Here is a 19,033-nt window from a genome sequence, read left to right as displayed (position 1 = left end):
TTAGGTGGTTCAGGATCAGCTATTATCTGATGTTGCTCCTGTAAAACACTCAGGATGTTTTTATCATGTTAAAGGCACTACATTCTCCCAGTGTCTGCCGAGGTCTCACCCCCACAACCCAAAGATTTACAGGGTGAGTGGATTGGCCAGCTAAATTGCCCAATTGGAAATTGTTTTTAAAAAGGCACGACATAACTGCAAGTTGTTACTGTTGCTAAATGTCATGATGGCCCAGATGTTGGTGGCACTTAACACGGAATATCATAGGTCCGCAGCTTCTATCTTGGTGTGCACTAGGTACAATCGAGTCACTGCTAGCTGTGCAGAGACTTGCAAACTTCACTTTCATAACTACAAGAATGAGTTCAATCATTACCAACATGCTTCATTGGTAAAAAAGCCTGAATCCCTGATTAAGGGTAGCTTGAATGAACCAAAATGGAATTGGAAAAGCAAGCGATGAAACTCGCCCTTGTCCACTAACTGTGACGACAGCATGAAATCAATTGGAGAGTCTCAATCCAGCTCCCACTAACTACAAGCCTACAGCATAGAACATCTAATTTATCCCTTAATCTCATTGCTAGTAGACCAAGAGGGCTGGTGTAGACAAGAAAATGTCACGCCAGTGCAGTGGGGGCATTCTTCAGAATTTGACCAGAAACACATTTGTGGGTAATGTAGAGGGAGCTTTACTCAGTACCTAGCTCGTCCTGCACCTTCCTTGGGAGTGTTTGATGGGGACAGTGTAGATTGAGCTTTACTCTGTATCTAACCCCGTGCTGTACCTGTCCTGGGAGTGTTTGATGGGGACAGTGTAGAGGGAGGTTTACTCTGTATCTAATCCCGTGCTGTACCTGTCCTGGGAGTGTTTGATGGGGACAGTGTAGAGAGAGCTTTACTCTGTATCTAACCCCGTGCTGTACCTGTCCTGGGAGTGTTTGATGGGGACAGTGTAGAGGGAGCTTTACTCTGTACCTAACTCCATGCTATACCTGTTCTGGGAGTGTTTGATGGGGACAGTGTAGAGGGAAGGTAACTCTGTATCTAACCCCATGCTATACCTGTCCTGGGAGTGTTTGATGGGGACAGTGTAGAGGGAGCTTTACTCTGTACCTAACTCCATGCCATACCTGTTCTGGGAGTGTTTGATGGGGACAGTGTAGAGGGAAGGTAACTCTGTATCTAACCCCGTGCTATACCTGTCCTGGGAGTGTTTGATGGGGACAGTGTAGAGGGAGCTTTACTCTGTATCTAACCCTGTGCTGTACCTGTCTTGGGAGTGTTTGATGGGGACCTTTTAAAGGGAGATTTACTCTGTAGCTAACCTGTGCTGCAACAGCCTTGGTTAAGATCGGAAAGGATTACTCAAAAGCAGCAACAGCGATATTCCAATAGGTAGTATTTTTGGGTAGGCTAACTTACCTTTAGAGCTTTGAATGTCTCCATGAATTTGTCCAGTTCATCAGGGGGTAGGAAGTCTCCAATGAAGTGTTTCCCTCGCCCCATCTTGGTCAGTTGTTCTGCCCATTCTATCAAACACATACAAATCGAGTTGGAATATAGGCAACTAGCTGTGTGCACTGCTAATGCTGTGCCCTTCCTAGGATCAGGGACTTTAACAAATAGAAAGAGGGAAAGGCCAACTGGCTCCTCAAGCCTGCTCTCCCATTCAATTAAATCATGGCTGATCTTCTACCGTAACTCCACCTTCCTGTTTAGTCACCTTATCCCTCGATAATATCCAAAAGTCTCTCTCTTGAATATATTCAATGACTGAGCTTCCACAGCCCTCTGGTACAGAGAATCCCAAAGATACACAGGCCTGAAGAAAATTCTCACCTCTGTTTTAAATATGGCTGACACCCATTATGAGACTCCAATCCCTCGTTCTAGACTTTCCAGATAGGGGAAACAATCTCAGCAGCTACCCTGTCAACCCACTAAGACAAGAGAACATAACCTGTGGTTCTCAGCAAGGAAGAATTCAACCTTTGACCTTTTCCACCGATGCAGTGTTTTCAGAGTCAACTATACCGAGTTGAAAGAAAGAGAAAATCTGCACCAACAACCTCAAGATGTCCCTTCATAGCCAATGAAGTGCATTTGAGCACTGTCTTTCAGATAAGCTCAGATCACCAGACTGAGCACATCTTGACATCGCCCGCGGTCACCCTGCTGTTTAAACCCTTTATGTTCTGCTTAAGCCTGAACCACTGCAGATAGCCACATCCCCCATGTTTACCTCAAACTTGTGCACATTGCTGCGATTCCCCCACATTTACCTCTAGTCTTCTCCATCTCCATGTGCCGCAGACGATGTTCCCAGGTTCCACCATCACCGTCGATTTCCTCGTCGCTGTCATACTCGTGTCTGTGATCCTGAACGGCTTTCTCCCACATCATCTGCATCTCATGCATGGCTTGTTTGTGCTTCATGATCATGTCATACATTTGCTGCATCTAGAAACCAACCAGAATTCACTTTAGTCATCCTCCCAAATCCCCACAGATTGCTTTAGATCCCTCGCCCCTTCCTTACACCACCCGCCCCCTCACAGTCTCTCGGGATGCTTTAACTCAGTCTTACGTTCTCCAAAAAGCATACCTTTCTACCCAGCCTCTTGATTCCGGTTTCCTCTCTGCTAATGCCCCTGGACAGCTATCCCTTGCTCTCTGCAAACAACTCGATCTAATTCCTCTCTAGCTGTCTCTGAACTCTGCTGAGCTGTTTTTCTATTCGGGTAATATTGCTGCAAAGTCCCTCAGCCCATCTTTGCAAGTGCCCCTGTCTGGTTTCTGCCCCTTTACAAATAATGCTGCTTGGTCCTTGCTCTCTCTTTCCCTCCCTCTCTCTGTAGCTACCATGCTTCAGTGTCAATTTCTCTTTGTCTGCCCTTCCCCAGTGTCTCTCAGCATCTGCGCCGGTTTCCTCTCTCTGGCTAATTATCACATTTAACTAATATCTGTATCCTGTATTTTTTTCTTTCATTCACTCACTGTGTTGGCCTCATGATTCTCCCCCTGAAAATACTACTGTAAACCCTCCTCTCTCTAAGCATTGCAGTTCCCAATCTCAGTGCAGTTTTTTTCTCTTATCTTGCATTAAATTGGTAGCTTCTCAAGGACAATTAGGAGATGGACAATAAATGCTGGCCTTGCCAGCAACATCCATGTTCCATTAATGAATTATCAAAAATGTTTACTTTTGGCGGTTGGCACAAACGAGATGCATTTTGGAAAGTTGAAGAGGCTTCAGTTCTGCAAAGCGTTAATGATAAGGAGTGAGCAAAGTGCGAAGAGTCAGCATCCTAGTCAGAGTGTTTAATCAAAGCTGACAATGCTGCAGGTCAGAGCAACAGTCCCTAGAAACAGGACGCATCCAACCCATGTTGCTGCTCCTGCATCACTGCAGGGTTGTGCTCCCCTTGGCAACACCCTCCCATAAAGATCATCTCAATGGAATTTACCTCCTGCTGTTCCTTCAACTGTTTCTTCTGTGCATCACTGAGCTCGTTGACTCCCACCAATCCGACCGGCTTACCTTTCTGATAGCCAAGTCCCTTCAAATCCTGAGCTGCAATCGCACACACACACAACGGGCATTAACTTAGCATGAGAGAATAGTGTAACAATTAGAATAAAATCCCCAGGAGCTCATGTACCCCTTCATACTAGTTTAACATAACTCTGGGCCTCCATCTCCATAGTAGGTAGCCCAGGCTGGAATTTTCCACCGCTCCCCTCTCTCTCCAGAAAAGGAACACGAGGGAAATGTTGCTCAGAAGCAGGGCACACCCAGCTTCCACACAGCCACTGACAGGATCACATAATCACACAGCACAGATGGAAGCCATTCAAGCCCCTTGGTCTGTACCAGCTTTTGGAAGGATTAATCCCACTCTTCCTTCTCTTTGCCCAGAGCCCTGCAAATTTTGCTTCTTCTGAGTATTTATTACAGTTCTCAAGTGTCTTTGGCTTTCATACGTCTCTGCTATGCAGGAAGTAACAAGCATGAACCCAGGAACTTGCAATCAACAGCTCAGCGTGTGCAGTATTACTGGGACCAGGTCCATCTCCCAGAGTTGCTCAATGTTCAAAGTATTGCTAACTTTGAGCCCTGTTGGGGACCATGGCTTCTGATACAAAGGTTAGTGACACGCCATCAGTGTAACCATGCAGTGATTTATCACTAATATTGAGTGCAAGAAAACATACTCAGTACAAACCAACTGGGACAGGGTAATGGGGGTGTCAGGGTTCAGGAAGACACCAGTTCAGGCTCCAACAACCATAGCTTTAAAATGGATGAAGTCCCTGCAATTGGAGGTGCACAGCTACCAATCAGCACAGAAGGCCATGTTCCTTTTGTACCCAGGCACCAATGTCGACTGGAGGCATTGTGTCCCCGCTCTAGGAGTCGAAACACCACAACCAATAAGAATTTTGAACAAGAGGAAAAGATCATTTACGAATTAGGAACATAAAAATAGGAGTAGCAAGTCCACCCTTTTCCTCATAATGACCCCACTACAGTATTCACTTTCTCCCCATATCCCTGAACTGCACCACTTCCCTCCAGAAACACATCCACTTTGCCCTTGTACATGTCATTAGGGTCCACCCTCCTTGGCAACTTCATCTTGGCCATTCCTGGTTGCACCTCAGCCTAGCCCTACCCCTGACTTTGTGCCACGAGACTGACAAGACCACTTGGTTGATCACAGAACTTACTTGTTAAGCCGGGAACTTGCATCGATAAAGCCAATTCAGGAGGGGGAAGTTCAATCTTATCATCCTCTGGGCCCCAACGACTCTTCTTTTTCTTTTTAAGCGAGGAATTGGAGGAAGCTGAAGATGCTGGCACGGATGTAGGCTCGGAGGGAGAGCCACCGGAAACAGGCTCAGGAGAACCCTTCCGCTTCTGTGTGGCAGGAGAGGGCATCGCCATCAAGCTGGCTTGGACGGCCTTCTGTGCGATGGTCTTGACTTTACAGAAGACTTCAACCGTGTCCCTGTAGTATCGATATGCATCGCTCTTCTGGTTGTAGAGAAACCTACAGAGACAAAGAGAGTATCCTGGTGCTAGAAAACTGCACGCTTAGATTCACAAAACTTAACAATCTAGAAGAAAGAAGGTATTTCAGATCACTTGTTAATGCGTATTCGCTGAAAGAGCTGTCCACATAGATCCCTGCCCTTCCCACATCCTTCAAAATTTCTATTTTCTACATATTTCTCTACATCCTTTAACATAGAATAATATTGTACAGAGGTAGCCTCCTCTGCCATTTTTTCCTGTACTGATTCCCAATACTGATTCTACTTTCACCATTGCTGCTGATGGCACCTCTCATATCCCAATAACCCTTTACACAGAAGAAAAATAATTCTCCTAAAGTCCTGGCTATTCTTGAAATGAAAAATGAAATGAAAATCACTTATTGTCACAAGTAGACTTCAATGAAGTTACTGTGAAAAGCCTCTAGTCGCCACATTCCGGCGCCTGTTCGGGGAGGCTGTTACGGGAATCGAACCGTGCTGCTGGCCTGCTTGGTCTGCTTTCAAAGCCAGCAATTTAGCCCAGTGTGCTAAACATCCCCATTGAGTGTTCTTGTTCTTGAGTGACAATATAAACTGTATGCTCACTGATTTACTGATTCACCAACTGGTGGAAATAGTTTTGACAGTTTTATCGAAACAATTCATACTTTGAGCACTTATCAAGTATCCTCACCTTGTCCGTTCTCTAATCTCTTGCCGTAACACCCTGACCATGACGGACACAGTAAAGCAATCTCAAGCTCTTTTTGGGTCAGATTACCAAGCAATATTTGACGCCAAGCCACAAAAGACAATATTAGGACAGGTGACGAAAAGTGTGCTCAATGAGGTCGGTTTTAAGGTGTATCTTGAAGGAGGACAGAGAAGCAGGGAGGTTTAAGGATGAAATTCCAAAGTTTAGGGCATAGGCAGCTGAAGACATGGCCACCAATGATGGAGTGGAATGATTAAAATCAAGAATGCTCAAGAGATATACTTAAGGGTATCAATTGGCAGCAGGGCGGGAAGGCCGTCCACAGGCATTCCCATCATGGATTTAACTGGAGTGGGGGCAGTAAGGTGACATGATCCCCACCCACCATCCTCCAGCCAAATTAAATCCCACCACCCCACCCCCCGCTCTAATCCCATACCAACTTCACCACGGGAGGGTTGGGGCAGGGGGCACAGGATTGTGGGATTAAATTCTGCATCGGGAGTCAGAAAAAGTGATGAATCTCTCGCCTTAGATTTACCTCAATCCGAATGTCAAATTCGTAAGAGCTCAACAGGGGAGGGTGCAGGGAAGCTGTTTTCAGCTGGCTGGACAGTCGAGAACTATGGGGTGATGGTCTCAAAATAAGGGGATGGTCATTTAGAACCAAGAAGAGGAAACATTGTCTTCATTCAGCGAATCGTATATCTTTGGAATCCTCTACCCGAGAGAAGGTGCTCTGCGGATAATCTGTCAACGAGTACATTCAAGACGGTGATTAATGGGTGGCACGGTGACGCAGTGGTCAGCACTGCTGCCTCACGGCACCGAGGTCCCAGGTTCGATCCTGGCACCGGGTCACTATCCATGCGGAGTTTGCACATTCTCCCCGTGTCTGCGTGGATTTCACCCCCTTAACCCAAAAGATGTGCAGGTTGGTGGATTGGCCACACTAAATTGCTCCTTAATTGGAAAAAACAATTTGGGTACTCAAAACTTTAAAAAAAGATGGAGATCGATACGTTTTTGGGAAGTAAGTCAATCAAGGGATATTGGGGCAGGACAGGAATATGGAATTGTGATAGAAGATTGTCCATGGTACTGAATGATGGAGCAGACTGAAAGGGACCAGTGGCCTCCTCCAGCTCTTATCTTTTAAGTCACTTACGTTACAATTCCCAACAGTAGCTACACTTCGGAAGTCCTTAATTGGCTGTAAGCACGTTGGGATATCCCAAAGGCATGAAAGGCACTATATTAATGCAAACTTCCCTTATAGTTGCTTAAATGGCTACAAGCCACACAAACAGGCAACACGATAAAATAGTGATTACCAAAATGCTGCATTGTCTCGATTGTCCCGAATGGCCATCTCTTCTACATCTGGACCCCCGTCAGCCACAAACTTCGCCAGCTTCTCAATCACACTCCGGGTCTCCGGATCCTCTGGGGGTGAAACTTTAAGCAGGCTATCAGTACTTGAGTTCAACTCACACACCCAACAGTCAACAGCCAAACAAGGTCTACAAGATTGGATGGGTAAGAGTAGGATACAGGGAGAGCATCGGTTAAATCACACTCAAGTGGTTTAATGGAGACAGCGTCCCACACAATTGCACTTAGCTCTCAAACCTCCCGGGGTGTTACCTGGTTATTCTGTAGATAGTGTTCCAAAAAAATTTACTTCTCTGAAGAGGGAGCTTTAGTCTATATCTAACACTGCTCTACCTGCTCTGGGGAGTGTTTGATGTGGACAGTACAGAGGGAGCTTTACTCTGTATCTAATCCTGTGCTGTACCAGTCCTGTGAGTGTTTGATGGGGACAGTATAGAGGAAACTTTACTCTGTATCTAACTCCGTGCTGTACCTGTCCTGGGAGTGTTTGATGGGGACAGTGTAGAGGGAACTTTATTCTGTATCTAACCCTGTGCTGTACCTATCCTGGGAGTGTTTGATGGGGACAGTGAAGAGGAAACTTTACTCTGTATCTAACTCCGTGCTGCACCTGTCCTGGGAGTGTTTGATGGGGACAGTGTAGAGGGAACTTTATTCTGTATCTAGCCCTGTGCTGTACCTGTGCAGCCAATCTATGGCTAGATACTAATTCTTCCCTTGTAATATAAATTATTTCCTTCCAACAGAAACATTGCAACAGGAAACAGTCACTAATAAATCCAATAAGGAATTCAGGAGAAATCTTTTTACCCAGAGAGTGGAATTTGCTATCCAAAGGAATGGTTGAGGTAAATAATATTGGTGCATTTAATAGAAAAATAGGAAATGCCTTGTGAGAAAAAGGACTAGGATCTGCTGACGTGGTGAGACTAAGAGAATGATGAGGAACATAAAAACCAGCATAGATTTATTTGGCTATAATAACAGGAGAAAATAACAAAAAGGCAAGTAGCAAAAATAAATCGCAACCTCCTCCCATTGATGGAGCATCTGTCCAATGGCCGTTCGGTTCACCAACCACAACATCCCACTAATTCTAAACTCTGATTCACTGTCAAGAGTCCCACCTTCAATACATAAGACCATAAGATACAGGAGCAGAATTAGGCCATTCGGCCCATCGAGTCTACTCCACCATTCAATCAGGGCTGATATGTTTCTCATAACACCTGATCCCCTTATTAATCAAGAACCTATCTATCTCTGTCTTAAAGACACTCCGTGAGTTGCCCTCCATAGCCTTCTGCGGCATAGAGCTCCACAGATTTACCACTCTCTGGCTGAAGAAATTCCTCCTCATCACTGTTTTAAAGGATCGTCCCTTTAGTCTGAGATTGTGTCCTCTGCTTCTAGTTTTTCCTACAAGTGAAAAGATCCTCTCCAAGTCCACTCTACCCAGGTTAGCCTGAACGCTAATAAGTGGTCAGATTAACTAACCTTATATTTATGCTTTAATAAAAATGTAATCAAGTCAAAATGAAGAGCTATTAATGTCTTAACCAGTGACACTGATTACCAGTAAATCAATTGGTTTTCTGTTTTTGTGGCAAACTTGATTTGTTATCCCTTAGTTTAGATAGTTGAGAGGGTGATCTAATCGAAGTCTTCAATATAGGAATTTGAGATTATAGATGCAGAGAAATCTGGCGAGGGAATCCAGACCAAGGGGGCAGAATCTTAAAATTATAGTTCGGTCATTCAAGACTGAAATGAGGAAGGACTTTCTCATACAAAGCGTTGTGGAAATCTGGAACGGTCACCGCTGTGAGTCTGTTGAAATTTGGGACTGAGTAAATAGATTTTTGCTGGGTGGGTGGTATCAAAGTATACGGCTCAAGGTGGGTAAATGGGGTCAAGATGCATATCAACAATGATCGAATTCAATGAAGGACAGGCTCAAAGGGCTGAATGGACTCCTCCTGTTCCAATTTAAAGTGAGATTTTTCTGGCTGTATCTTGGTGCCAACGGATCAGAAACTTTAGTGAAGACTCTAAGAAGCAGCAAATTCTTTGAAGGTGGCAAGACAAATTAAGAAAGTTGTTCAAAAAGCATAGATCTTTGCTCTTACAAATAGATGCAGAGAGAATTGGTGGGCCTTCTGTGTCATGCTAGCCTATGATTCTACAGAACACAAAAGCAAGGAACTTATGCTGAACCTTTGTAATAGTGGGTTACACCTCAATTGGAGTATAGTATCCAAATGTGGACACAGCACTCCGGCAAGGCCTTGGAGAGGGTGCAGAGATTTATGATTATGCTTCCAGAGATGATTGATTTCAGTTAAGCCGAGAGACTAGAGAAATTGGGATTGATCTGCAGAGGAAATTGAGAGGAGATTAACCAGAGGTGGGTAAATTATGGTACGTTTTGGTAAGAGTGAATTGGAGAAACTGTTTTCACTGACAGAAGCCAGAGGACATAAACTTATGCTTGGCAGAAGGTCGAGAGAACACATGAGACGGCATTTAAAAAATGTGGTTATGACCTGAACCACATTGCCTGTAAGGGTGCTGGAAGAAGATTCACTAACATCTAAAATATAATTGGATAAATGAATCAGGGAATGTTTTTATAGGGCTATGGGGAAAGAGCAGGGAGAGTGGTATTAGTTGGATAGTTTTTTCAAACAGCTACACATGCGCGATAGGCTGAATGGCCTCCTCTGGAACACTTCAACGGTTCAAGCACAGATTAAAGGCAAAAAGAACCTGTCTTATTTCCCTTGCTCCACAAGGGAAGTTAACGTATCTATTGAAGTAACTAAACTTAAATATAGAAGCATAGTGTGCGTGTGTGAGTGTGGGGGGTATTCTTCGGTCAGTGTGCATACTGTACTGTCACATATCTAAGACTATCCTTTTCTTTAAAAAAAAACAGAACCACATTTTTCAATTAAGGAAAAAAGCTACTGGCTCTATTGGCTGGATTTCAATCCATGTGGGAGGGGTGAAAGGTGAATCAAACAACCCACTTTGGAACTGTGGTGGCATTAACACTGCCCTCCGAAGTGTGCACGGTTTTGAATCTTTATGCATGAGGTTAAGTCTTAAAGACAGAGATTGTCCCCTTCCGATTCTCCTACCTTTTGGCACTGAAGACGGCGGGGTGGTGGAGGTTGGCACAGGTGGCCTGGGCACTGACAGCCCAGACAGTTTCTCTCGTTTGATTTCAGCCACCTTTTTTTTGTAATAAAGAAAAGCTCGGCTGTTGCGATCATACAAAAACCTGCAAAGAAGGTGGAAATTATTTTCAGCATCTTTCTCCTGGTGAAGAAATCCCAGCACGTGATCCCAGCAGCATTATACGGAACACGACAAGCTTCTTACAGGTCATTTATTCATCCACATCCTCATTTGTCCCACCGCCCTTGGGTCAAACAAATCAGCTCCATCAATTTGCATTTCCCTGACTGTACTACCATCAGACCGGTCTGGAGAGCAGTCAAGGGACCAGATCTGTAAACGCGGGCACCGACTGGCCCGGCACGCGCGGGCATCGACAGGCCCGGCTGACGCGGGCACCGACAGGCCCGGCACACGCGGGCACCGACAGGCCCGGCTGACGCGGGCACCGACAGGCGCGGCTGACGCGGGCACCGACAGGCGCGGCTGACGCGGGCACCGACAGGCGCGGCTGACGCGGGCACCGACAGGCGCGGCTGACGCGGGCACCGACAGGCGCGGCTGACGCGGGCACCGACAGGCGCGGCTGACGCGGGCACCGACAGGCGCGGCTGACGCGGGCACCGACAGGCGCGGCTGACGCGGGCACCGACAGGCGCGGCTGACGCGGGCACCGACAGGCGCGGCTGACGCGGGCACCGACAGGCGCGGCTGACGCGGGCACCGACAGGCGCGGCTGACGCGGGCACCGACAGGCGCGGCTGACGCGGGCACCGACAGGCGCGGCTGACGCGGGCACCGACAGGCGCGGCTGACGCGGGCACCGACAGGCGCGGCTGACGCGGGCACCGACAGGCGCGGCTGACGCGGGCACCGACAGGAGCTGTTGACGCGGGCACCCACAGGAGCTGCTGACGCAGGCACCGACAGGAGCTGTTGACGTGGGCACCCACAGGCGCTGTAAATGTTAGCACCGACAGGAGCTGTAAACACAGGCACTGACGAGCTGTAAACACGGGCACCGATGCGATCCTGTTCCTGTTTTATATAAGCTACATCATTGACTGATGGAAGAGAACAATGATACTCACGAGAAGACAGGGTTATCCCTGTTGTTCTGAATAGCGAGCTTTTCAACCTCACGGCCCCCATCCGCTACGTATTTCGCCAACTTTTCAGCGACGCTCCGGATTTCTGGCTCCTCTGGGGGTGAAACTTTAAGCAGGCTATCAGTACTTGAGTTCAACTCACACACCCAACAGTCAACAGCAAACAAGGTCTACAAGCATGGTTGGGGTAAGAGCAGGATACAGGAAAAGGACGGGTTAAACCAAGGTCGAAGCCAATATTGAAAACATTTATGACGTAAAACACCCCTTGCTGGCATGGATTTGTTACTGAGAGAGTTGGCTCACTCGGCCAACCTACTCAATACACATGAAGGACTGCTCCCCAAGTGACTTAGTGTCAATAATGTCAAGATTTGTTGTGTTATAGACGCATTTGTTCGATTTGTGGGCTGTGGTTAGCAGATCTAAGTCGGGATAGTTGTTGAAGCCTCAAATGTCTCGGGTGGGAAAAGGAAATCAGCTACGGTTTCCTCCCTCAATTACTAATGATGATCAATGTCAGGGAGTGCACGTGCAAACCAAGGAGAGGATCACACTCAGCTGTGATGTTTCTGAAGGCTCAATACCCAGCTACCAGCACCTATCTATATGTCACATGATGGAGGTACCAGGGATGTGGGACTGAATCCCCAGCAAGAATCAAGAATGTCAGGAAAGGGGACATGGAGACAAAAGAGGAGAAAAATAATGAAACCTTCTTGCTCCTAACTTTTGGGGGATTCTTTTCCAAAACACAGAGACAGTTGTCTCCGTTCAATGCAGGGCTGGTCCCTTGATATTAGCTCCACTGGCAATCTGCTGGAGAAGTGTACTTTCTTGACACCCAATCCAAAAAGGTTCTACATAGAATTTCCACTGGCACAGACTCCTTTTCAAAATGTTCCCAACTCTCCCTTTGGCACTACATTTATATAGCACCTTTCACGACTTCCGAATATGCCAAAACATTTCCAGGCCAACTCAAGACTTCTGAGCTGCAGTCACGGTGTAAGGCGCAAATGTGGCAGCCAATGTGGAGACAACAAGCTCCCACAAACAGCAATACGATTAACGATCAGATCACCTGTTTTAGTGATGTGGACCGAAACACAGAAGTTCCAAGACGTAGAGGAGAACTTACCCCCCCCTCTTCTTTGAATAATCAAATCCTAGCCTGTAGGAAGGATTCTTCATTTTAATCCATTCTTTCTGAAACTATGGAAATTTGCCATTTATGTTCCTTTCCTCAATAGTGGAAATAGGAGCTTCATTGGTCCTTATTCATGTTGGGCTTAGCATACACCAGTCATAGTTCAGTGGGTAGCTCGGAGTCACAGGGTGCAGAGAAACCCATCTTTAATAATTAGTTTTAGTTATCAAGCAATCAAAGTATTAATCAATGTATAAGGCACTAGTATCACACCATGACAGCCTCATCTCTTTAGGTGTATTTCTCCTTGACAAGTGAAATGCACCATATTGCCTTAGGCCAAAAGTAAAGTGACGCAAATGCGTCAGAGATTGGATTCTGGGGAATGGTTTGACATTTCTCCTCGCAGAAGTGCATTGTGCAAAGTAAAATAGTTTAAAGTCTTGAGCTACAATTCTATGTCTGCGTTATGTATTTATATTGATTTCTGAGCAGCAGCACTGAAGCTGCATTGGGCGCAGCATAATGATACATGCAGATGTCATCGATCACGAGTAACTGTGCAGAGTAAATAAGGAGCCTGGGGGCAGCACGGTGGCACAGTGGGTTAGCCCTGCTGCCTCACGGCGCTGAGGTCCCAGGTTCGATCCCGGCTCTGGGTCACTGTCCGTGTGGAGTTTGCACATTCTCCTCACAATCCAAAGATGGGCAGGGTAGGTGGATTGGTCATGCTAAATTGCCCCTTAATTGGAAAAAATGAATTGGGCACTCAAAACGTATATTTATATTTCAAAAAAGGAGCCTGTACTGCACACACTTCATTAATAGAGCTCCTTTAATTTGTCAGCCTCCGTGCCTCCTAGCATCAATCCTGCAGGCACAACAGTCTTAAATATTTAACTTACAAAAGTGCCTTAAAGAGAAACAGATACTTTCCTTCAAAGTAGACCACAGACCTATTCATTGCTGTGATTTTGTGGTTTGTACTTGTGACTTCCATTTCTCATAGTAATGTATATCACGCCCCCTCAACTTTAAACAATCATCTCCATGCACAGATTTTATATGTACTGTAGTAATTTTATAATTGCTATATTAGTTTAAATTGTGCATCATAGATTATTATTTTTTAAGTAACTTGTTCCAGGCATCAGCAGTCACTAGGAAGCCACATAAAGGCATCTGAATTCTCCAGAATGCCCAAGGTGTAACAATTAGGCATCCTGGGATAGTACACGTGACAAGAAATCTAAATGAGCAGGAAGCATCGATCACTAGGAAGTGACACCACACATCCTCTTATTGTAAATAAACAGACACAAATTACCTTGTGATGCCTCGTTATCTCAGTGCAAAGTTATAAACATTATAAAATAATAGGGAAAAGTTGCAATAAGAACATAAGAACTAGGAGCAGCAGTAGGCCAACTGGCCCCTCGAGCCTGCTCCGCCATTCAATTAGATCATGGCTGATCTTTTGTGGACTCAGCTCTACTTTCCGGCCCGAACACCATAACCCTTAATCCCTTTATTCGTCAAAAAACTATCTATCTTTACCTTAAAAACATGTAATGAAGGAGCCTCAACTGCTTCACTGGGCAAGGAATTCCATAGATTCACAACCCTTTGGGTGAAGAAGTTCCTCCTAAACTCATTCCTAAATCTACTTCCCCTTATTTTGAGGCTATGTCCCCTAGTTCTGCTGTCACCCGCCAGTGGAAACAACCTGCCTGCATCTATCCTATCTATTCCCTTCATAATTTTAAATGTTTCTATAAGATCCCCCCTCATCCTTCTAAATTCCAACGAGTACAGTCCCAGTCTACTCAACCTCTCCTCATAATCCAACCCCTTCAGCTCTGGGATTAACCTAGTGAATCTCCTCTGCACACCCTCCAGCGCCAGTACGTCCTTTCTCAAGTAAGGAGACCAAAACTGAACACAATACTCCAGGTGTGGCCGCACTAACACCTTATACAATTGCAACATAACCTCCCTAGTCTTAAACTCCATCCCTCTAGCAATGAAGGACAAAATTCCATTTGCCTTCTTAATCACCTGTTGCACTTGTAAACCAACCTTCTGTGACTCATGCACTAGCACACCCAAGTCTCTCTGAACAGCGGCATGCTTTAAAATTTTATCGTTTAAATAATAATCCCGTTTGCTGTTATTCCTACCAAAATGGATAACCTCACATTTGTCACATCTGCCAGACCCTAGCCCATTCACATAACCTATCCAAATCCCTCTGCAGACTTCCAGTATCCTCTGCACTTTTCGCTTTACCACTCATCTTAGGGTCATCTGCAAACTTGGACACATTGCCCTTGGTCCCCAACTCCAAATCATCTATGTAAATTGTGAACAATTGTGGGCCCAACACGGATCCCTGAGGGACACCACTAGCTACTGATTGCCAACCAGAGAAACACCCATTTATCCCAACTCTTTGCTTTCTATTAATTAACCAATCCTCTAGCCATGCTACTACTTTACCCTTAATGCCATGCATCTTTATCTTATGCAGCAACCTTTTGTGTGGCACCTTGTCAAAGGCTTTCTGGAAATCCAGATATACCACATCCATCGGCTCCCCGTTATCTACTGCACTGGTAATGTCCTCAAAAAATTCCACTAAATTAGTTAGGCATGACCTGCCCTTTATGAACCCATGCTGCGTCTGCCCAATGGGACAATTTCTATCCAGATGCCTTGCAATTGCTTCCTTGATGATAGATTCCAGCATCTTCCCTACTACCGAAGTTAAGCTCACTGGCCTATAATTTCCTGCTTTCTGCCTACCTCCTTTTTTAAACAGTGGCGTCACGTTTGCTAATTTCCAATCCACCGGGACCACCCCAGAGTCTAGTGAATTTCGGTAAATTACCACTAGTGCATCTGCAATTTCCCTAGCCATCTCTTTTAGCACTCTGGGATGCATTCCATCAGGGCCAGGAGACTTGTCTATCTTTAGCCCCATTAGCTTGCCCATCACTCCCTCCTTAGTGATAACAATCATCTCAAGGTCCTCACCTGTCATAGCCTCATTTCTATCAGTCGCTGGCATGTTATTTGTGTCTTCCACTGTGAAGACCGACCCAAAAAACCTGTTCAGTTCCTCAGCCATTGCCTCATTTCCCATTATTAAAACTCCCTTCTCATCCTCTAAAGGACCAATATTTACCTTAGCCACTCTTTTTTGTCTTATATATTTGTAAAAACTTTTACTGTCTGTTTTTATATTCTGTGCAAGTTTACTCTCATACTCTATCTTACTCTTCTTTATAGCTTTTTTAGTAGCTTTCTGTTGCCCCCTAAAGATTTCCCAGTCCTCTAATCTCCCCGCAATCTTTGCCACTTTAACAAGGGTATAGTTAGTTAGTTGCAATAACTAGTGAGCCGGCATCTTAGGGAACTAGTCAGCAATTCATGGGAAGTGACATCAGTAAGGTGACCACCTCCCTTAATGTGGAGATGCTGGCGTTGGACTGGGGTGAGCACAGTAAGAAGTCTTACAACACCAGGTTAAAGTCCAACAGGTTTGTTTCAAATCACTAGCTTTCGGAGCACTGCTCCTTCCTCAGGTGAATTAAGAGGTATACCTCTTAATTCGCCCGAGGAAGGAGCAGTGCTCCGAAAGCTAGTGATTTGAAACAAACCTAACCTGGTGTTGTAAGACTTCTTACCGTGCTCACCTCCCTTAAGAGAGCAGTCGGACCCGAATCACACATCACCTAACCACGTGTCATTTGGATTAATCAGAGCTTGGGGATACCACTGCATAGAGGTAGTAGCTAGCAAGAGTTAATAAACAGCAAGGAAACTAAAAATATAGACTTTGGTCAACAAAACAATAAGAGACAGCACCACAATCAGCCAGAAATTTTGAGCCAGTGTTCCACTGTGACTGTAGGGTATTGCATTTTGTCCTTATCGCAAGTAACTTTATACATTCTGTGAAACTTGTGACAATACGCTCATATGCAGAATGGTCTGTAGCCAGTCGAAAATGTAGATTAGTTTCAGAAAAGTGCTCCCATCTCATTCTAACAATTGCAATGGATTTAAATCTTACAATTTAGATTAGAATGGCAATTTAAATTAGACAGAACCCCAAGTCTTATAAAGGTTATGGCTCTCGGCCCCCACTCCAGAGACTCAAGCACATAATTAAACTGACACTACCAGTGTCACACTGAGGGAGTGCCATGCTTCTGCCTCTCAAGTGGCGTAAAAGATCCAGAGATGAGAAGAGGATTTCCTCTGATGTCCTGGCCAGTATTTATCACACAACCAACACCGAAAATCAGATGATCTGGTTATTGCTTTTTGTGGGAACATTGCATGCGCAAATTAGCTGCCACGTTAGCTACATTATAACAGTGACTACACATAAAACTCATTAGCTGTAAAGCACTTTGGGAGGTTGTGAAAGTCGCAACATAAACACAAGTCCTTTGCATTCACCGACTGTAGTTTTTGCATTGACTCAAGGGAATGTGGTCTAATTTTCCACATCATATAATTACCAGTGCAGTAATAGCACCGATGACAAATAACTTAATCTCTGATCAGCTACAAAATAAAAGTTTGATGATCCTCCTCGGTTCCCTCCTCCAATGTAAGTTTTTCGCGGTAACTTCATTTCAGTGTTAATGTAAGCCTACTTTTGACACTAATAAAGATTATTATTACTACAATGGAACTGCAGTACAAAAGTTCCCATTGTCTTTCCCAAGGGGGTTCTTTAATAATAATAACAATCTTTATTGTTACATTACACTAATGAAGTTACTGTGAAAATCCCCTAGTCGCCACACTCCGGTGCCTGTTCGGGTACACAGGGGGAAGAATTCTCGGGTACACAGTGGGAGAATTCTCGGATACACAGGGGGAGAATTCAGAATGTCCAATTCACCTAACAAGCACGTCTTTCGGGACTTGTGGGAGAAAACCGGAGCACCCGGAGGAAACCCCTGTAGACACAGGGAGAAAGTGCAGACTCCACACACTGACCCAAGCGGGGGATCAAACCGAGGACCGTGGCACTGTGAAGCATCAGTGCTAACCACTGTGCTATTGTGTCGCTCAATTACAGCCAATTAAATCCTTTTGAAGCGCAGTTAGCACTGCAATGCATAAAATGCAGTAACCAATTTGTATTTAATAGGGTACCAATGTGGAATAAACATAAGCAATGGAAAGGAGACTGGATAGCAATCAGGTAGGACCCCAGCTGATTCTTTTTTCTTCTCCTGCAGAGAGCCAATGGACTGGATTCTGGGCGAGACAGCGCCTTTAAGAAATGGGGTAAAACAAATCTCCTCTCAGCAACCTTCACAGCATAGCAGAAACCGCTAAACAGGAAGGCACATTAGTGCAGTTTAAGCAACACAAGTTACCTTTCACTTCTGCCCACTGCTCAAGGTCGTCATCATCCTCGTCCTCTTCATCATCTGGCGATTGGAAGACGCTAGGGCGGGCTGCGATTGGCGTCTGCTTGGCATGGGTGTAGTTCTTCATTGGACATAAAGTGCTTCCCAAGGATGCCATTCCCAGGCCAGGTCGCTTCCCAATCAGAATCTGCCTCTTCTGTGCCTGGGTCCCCGAGGGGCTGGTGGAGTTACTGGTGGAGTTACTGCTGTTGCTTGTTGGCACCCCTTCAGGGGAAAAAGAATATCGAGGATTAGTGAGTCAAATATTGCAAACAAAGGCAAACTTTCTCAAGTCAAAAGCACAAAACAGGAAGTTGCATTGAAGTTCCACCCAAGACTGCTTCCAATTTAGTAGAATAATTGGAGTGATTCAGTCCGCATTTTGGTAAGAGGGATACCATTTGTTCCCACTCCAAAGAGTGCTATAATAGGAGAAGATCATAAGACCACAAGACCTAGGAGCAGAATTAGGCCATTTGGCCCATCAGGCCTGCTCCGTCGTTGAATCATGGCTGATATTTTCTCATCCCCATTCTCCTGCCATCTCCCCACAACTCCTGATCCCTTGGTTAATCAAGAACTTATCTATCTCTGTCTTAAAGACACTCAGTGATTTGGCCTCCACAGCCTTCTGCAGTAAAGAGTTCCACAGATTCACCACCCTCTGGCTGAAGAAATCCTTCTTCATCTCAGTTTTAAAGGATCGTCCCTTCAGTCTGAGGCCGTGTCCTCGGGTTCTAGTTTTTCCTACGAGTGAAAAGATCCTCTCCATGTCCACTCTATCTAGACCTCTCAGTATCCTGTAAGTTTCAATAAGATTCCTTCCTCATCCTTATAAACTCTAACGAGTAGAGTCCTCAATCATTCCTCATTTGACAAGCTCTTCATTCCAGGGATCATTCTTGTGAACCTCCTCTGGACCCTTTCCAAGGCCAGTACATCCTTCCTTAGATACGAGATGCAAAGCTGCTCACAATATTCCAAATGGGGTCTGACCAGA

General features: G+C 45.3%; 1 protein-coding gene across 2 annotated transcripts in view; it reads right to left on the bottom strand.

Annotated features, from left to right (window-relative positions):
* The window catches only part of sugp1 (SURP and G patch domain containing 1), a 38,876-nt gene that overhangs the window by 4,659 nt on the left and 15,184 nt on the right, over positions 1–19,033 (bottom strand). For both annotated transcript variants that reach the window (XM_038776855.1, XM_038776856.1), the window contains exons 4-11: positions 18,001–18,258; positions 11,428–11,551; positions 10,297–10,439; positions 7,093–7,216; positions 4,735–5,057; positions 3,471–3,577; positions 2,286–2,463; positions 1,426–1,532 (exon numbers count right to left, since the gene is read on the bottom strand). In XM_038776855.1, the coding sequence (XP_038632783.1) occupies positions 1,426–1,532; positions 2,286–2,463; positions 3,471–3,577; positions 4,735–5,057; positions 7,093–7,216; positions 10,297–10,439; positions 11,428–11,551; positions 18,001–18,258 (1,364 nt within the window). The remainder of the gene's footprint in view (positions 1–1,425; positions 1,533–2,285; positions 2,464–3,470; positions 3,578–4,734; positions 5,058–7,092; positions 7,217–10,296; positions 10,440–11,427; positions 11,552–18,000; positions 18,259–19,033) is intronic.

This window comes from Scyliorhinus canicula, chromosome 18, assembly GCF_902713615.1.
Source record: "Scyliorhinus canicula chromosome 18, sScyCan1.1, whole genome shotgun sequence".
Taxonomy (NCBI): Eukaryota; Metazoa; Chordata; class Chondrichthyes; order Carcharhiniformes; family Scyliorhinidae; genus Scyliorhinus; species Scyliorhinus canicula.
Note: the sequence above shows the minus strand (reverse complement) of the source record. Positions and strands in the feature narration are given on the sequence as shown.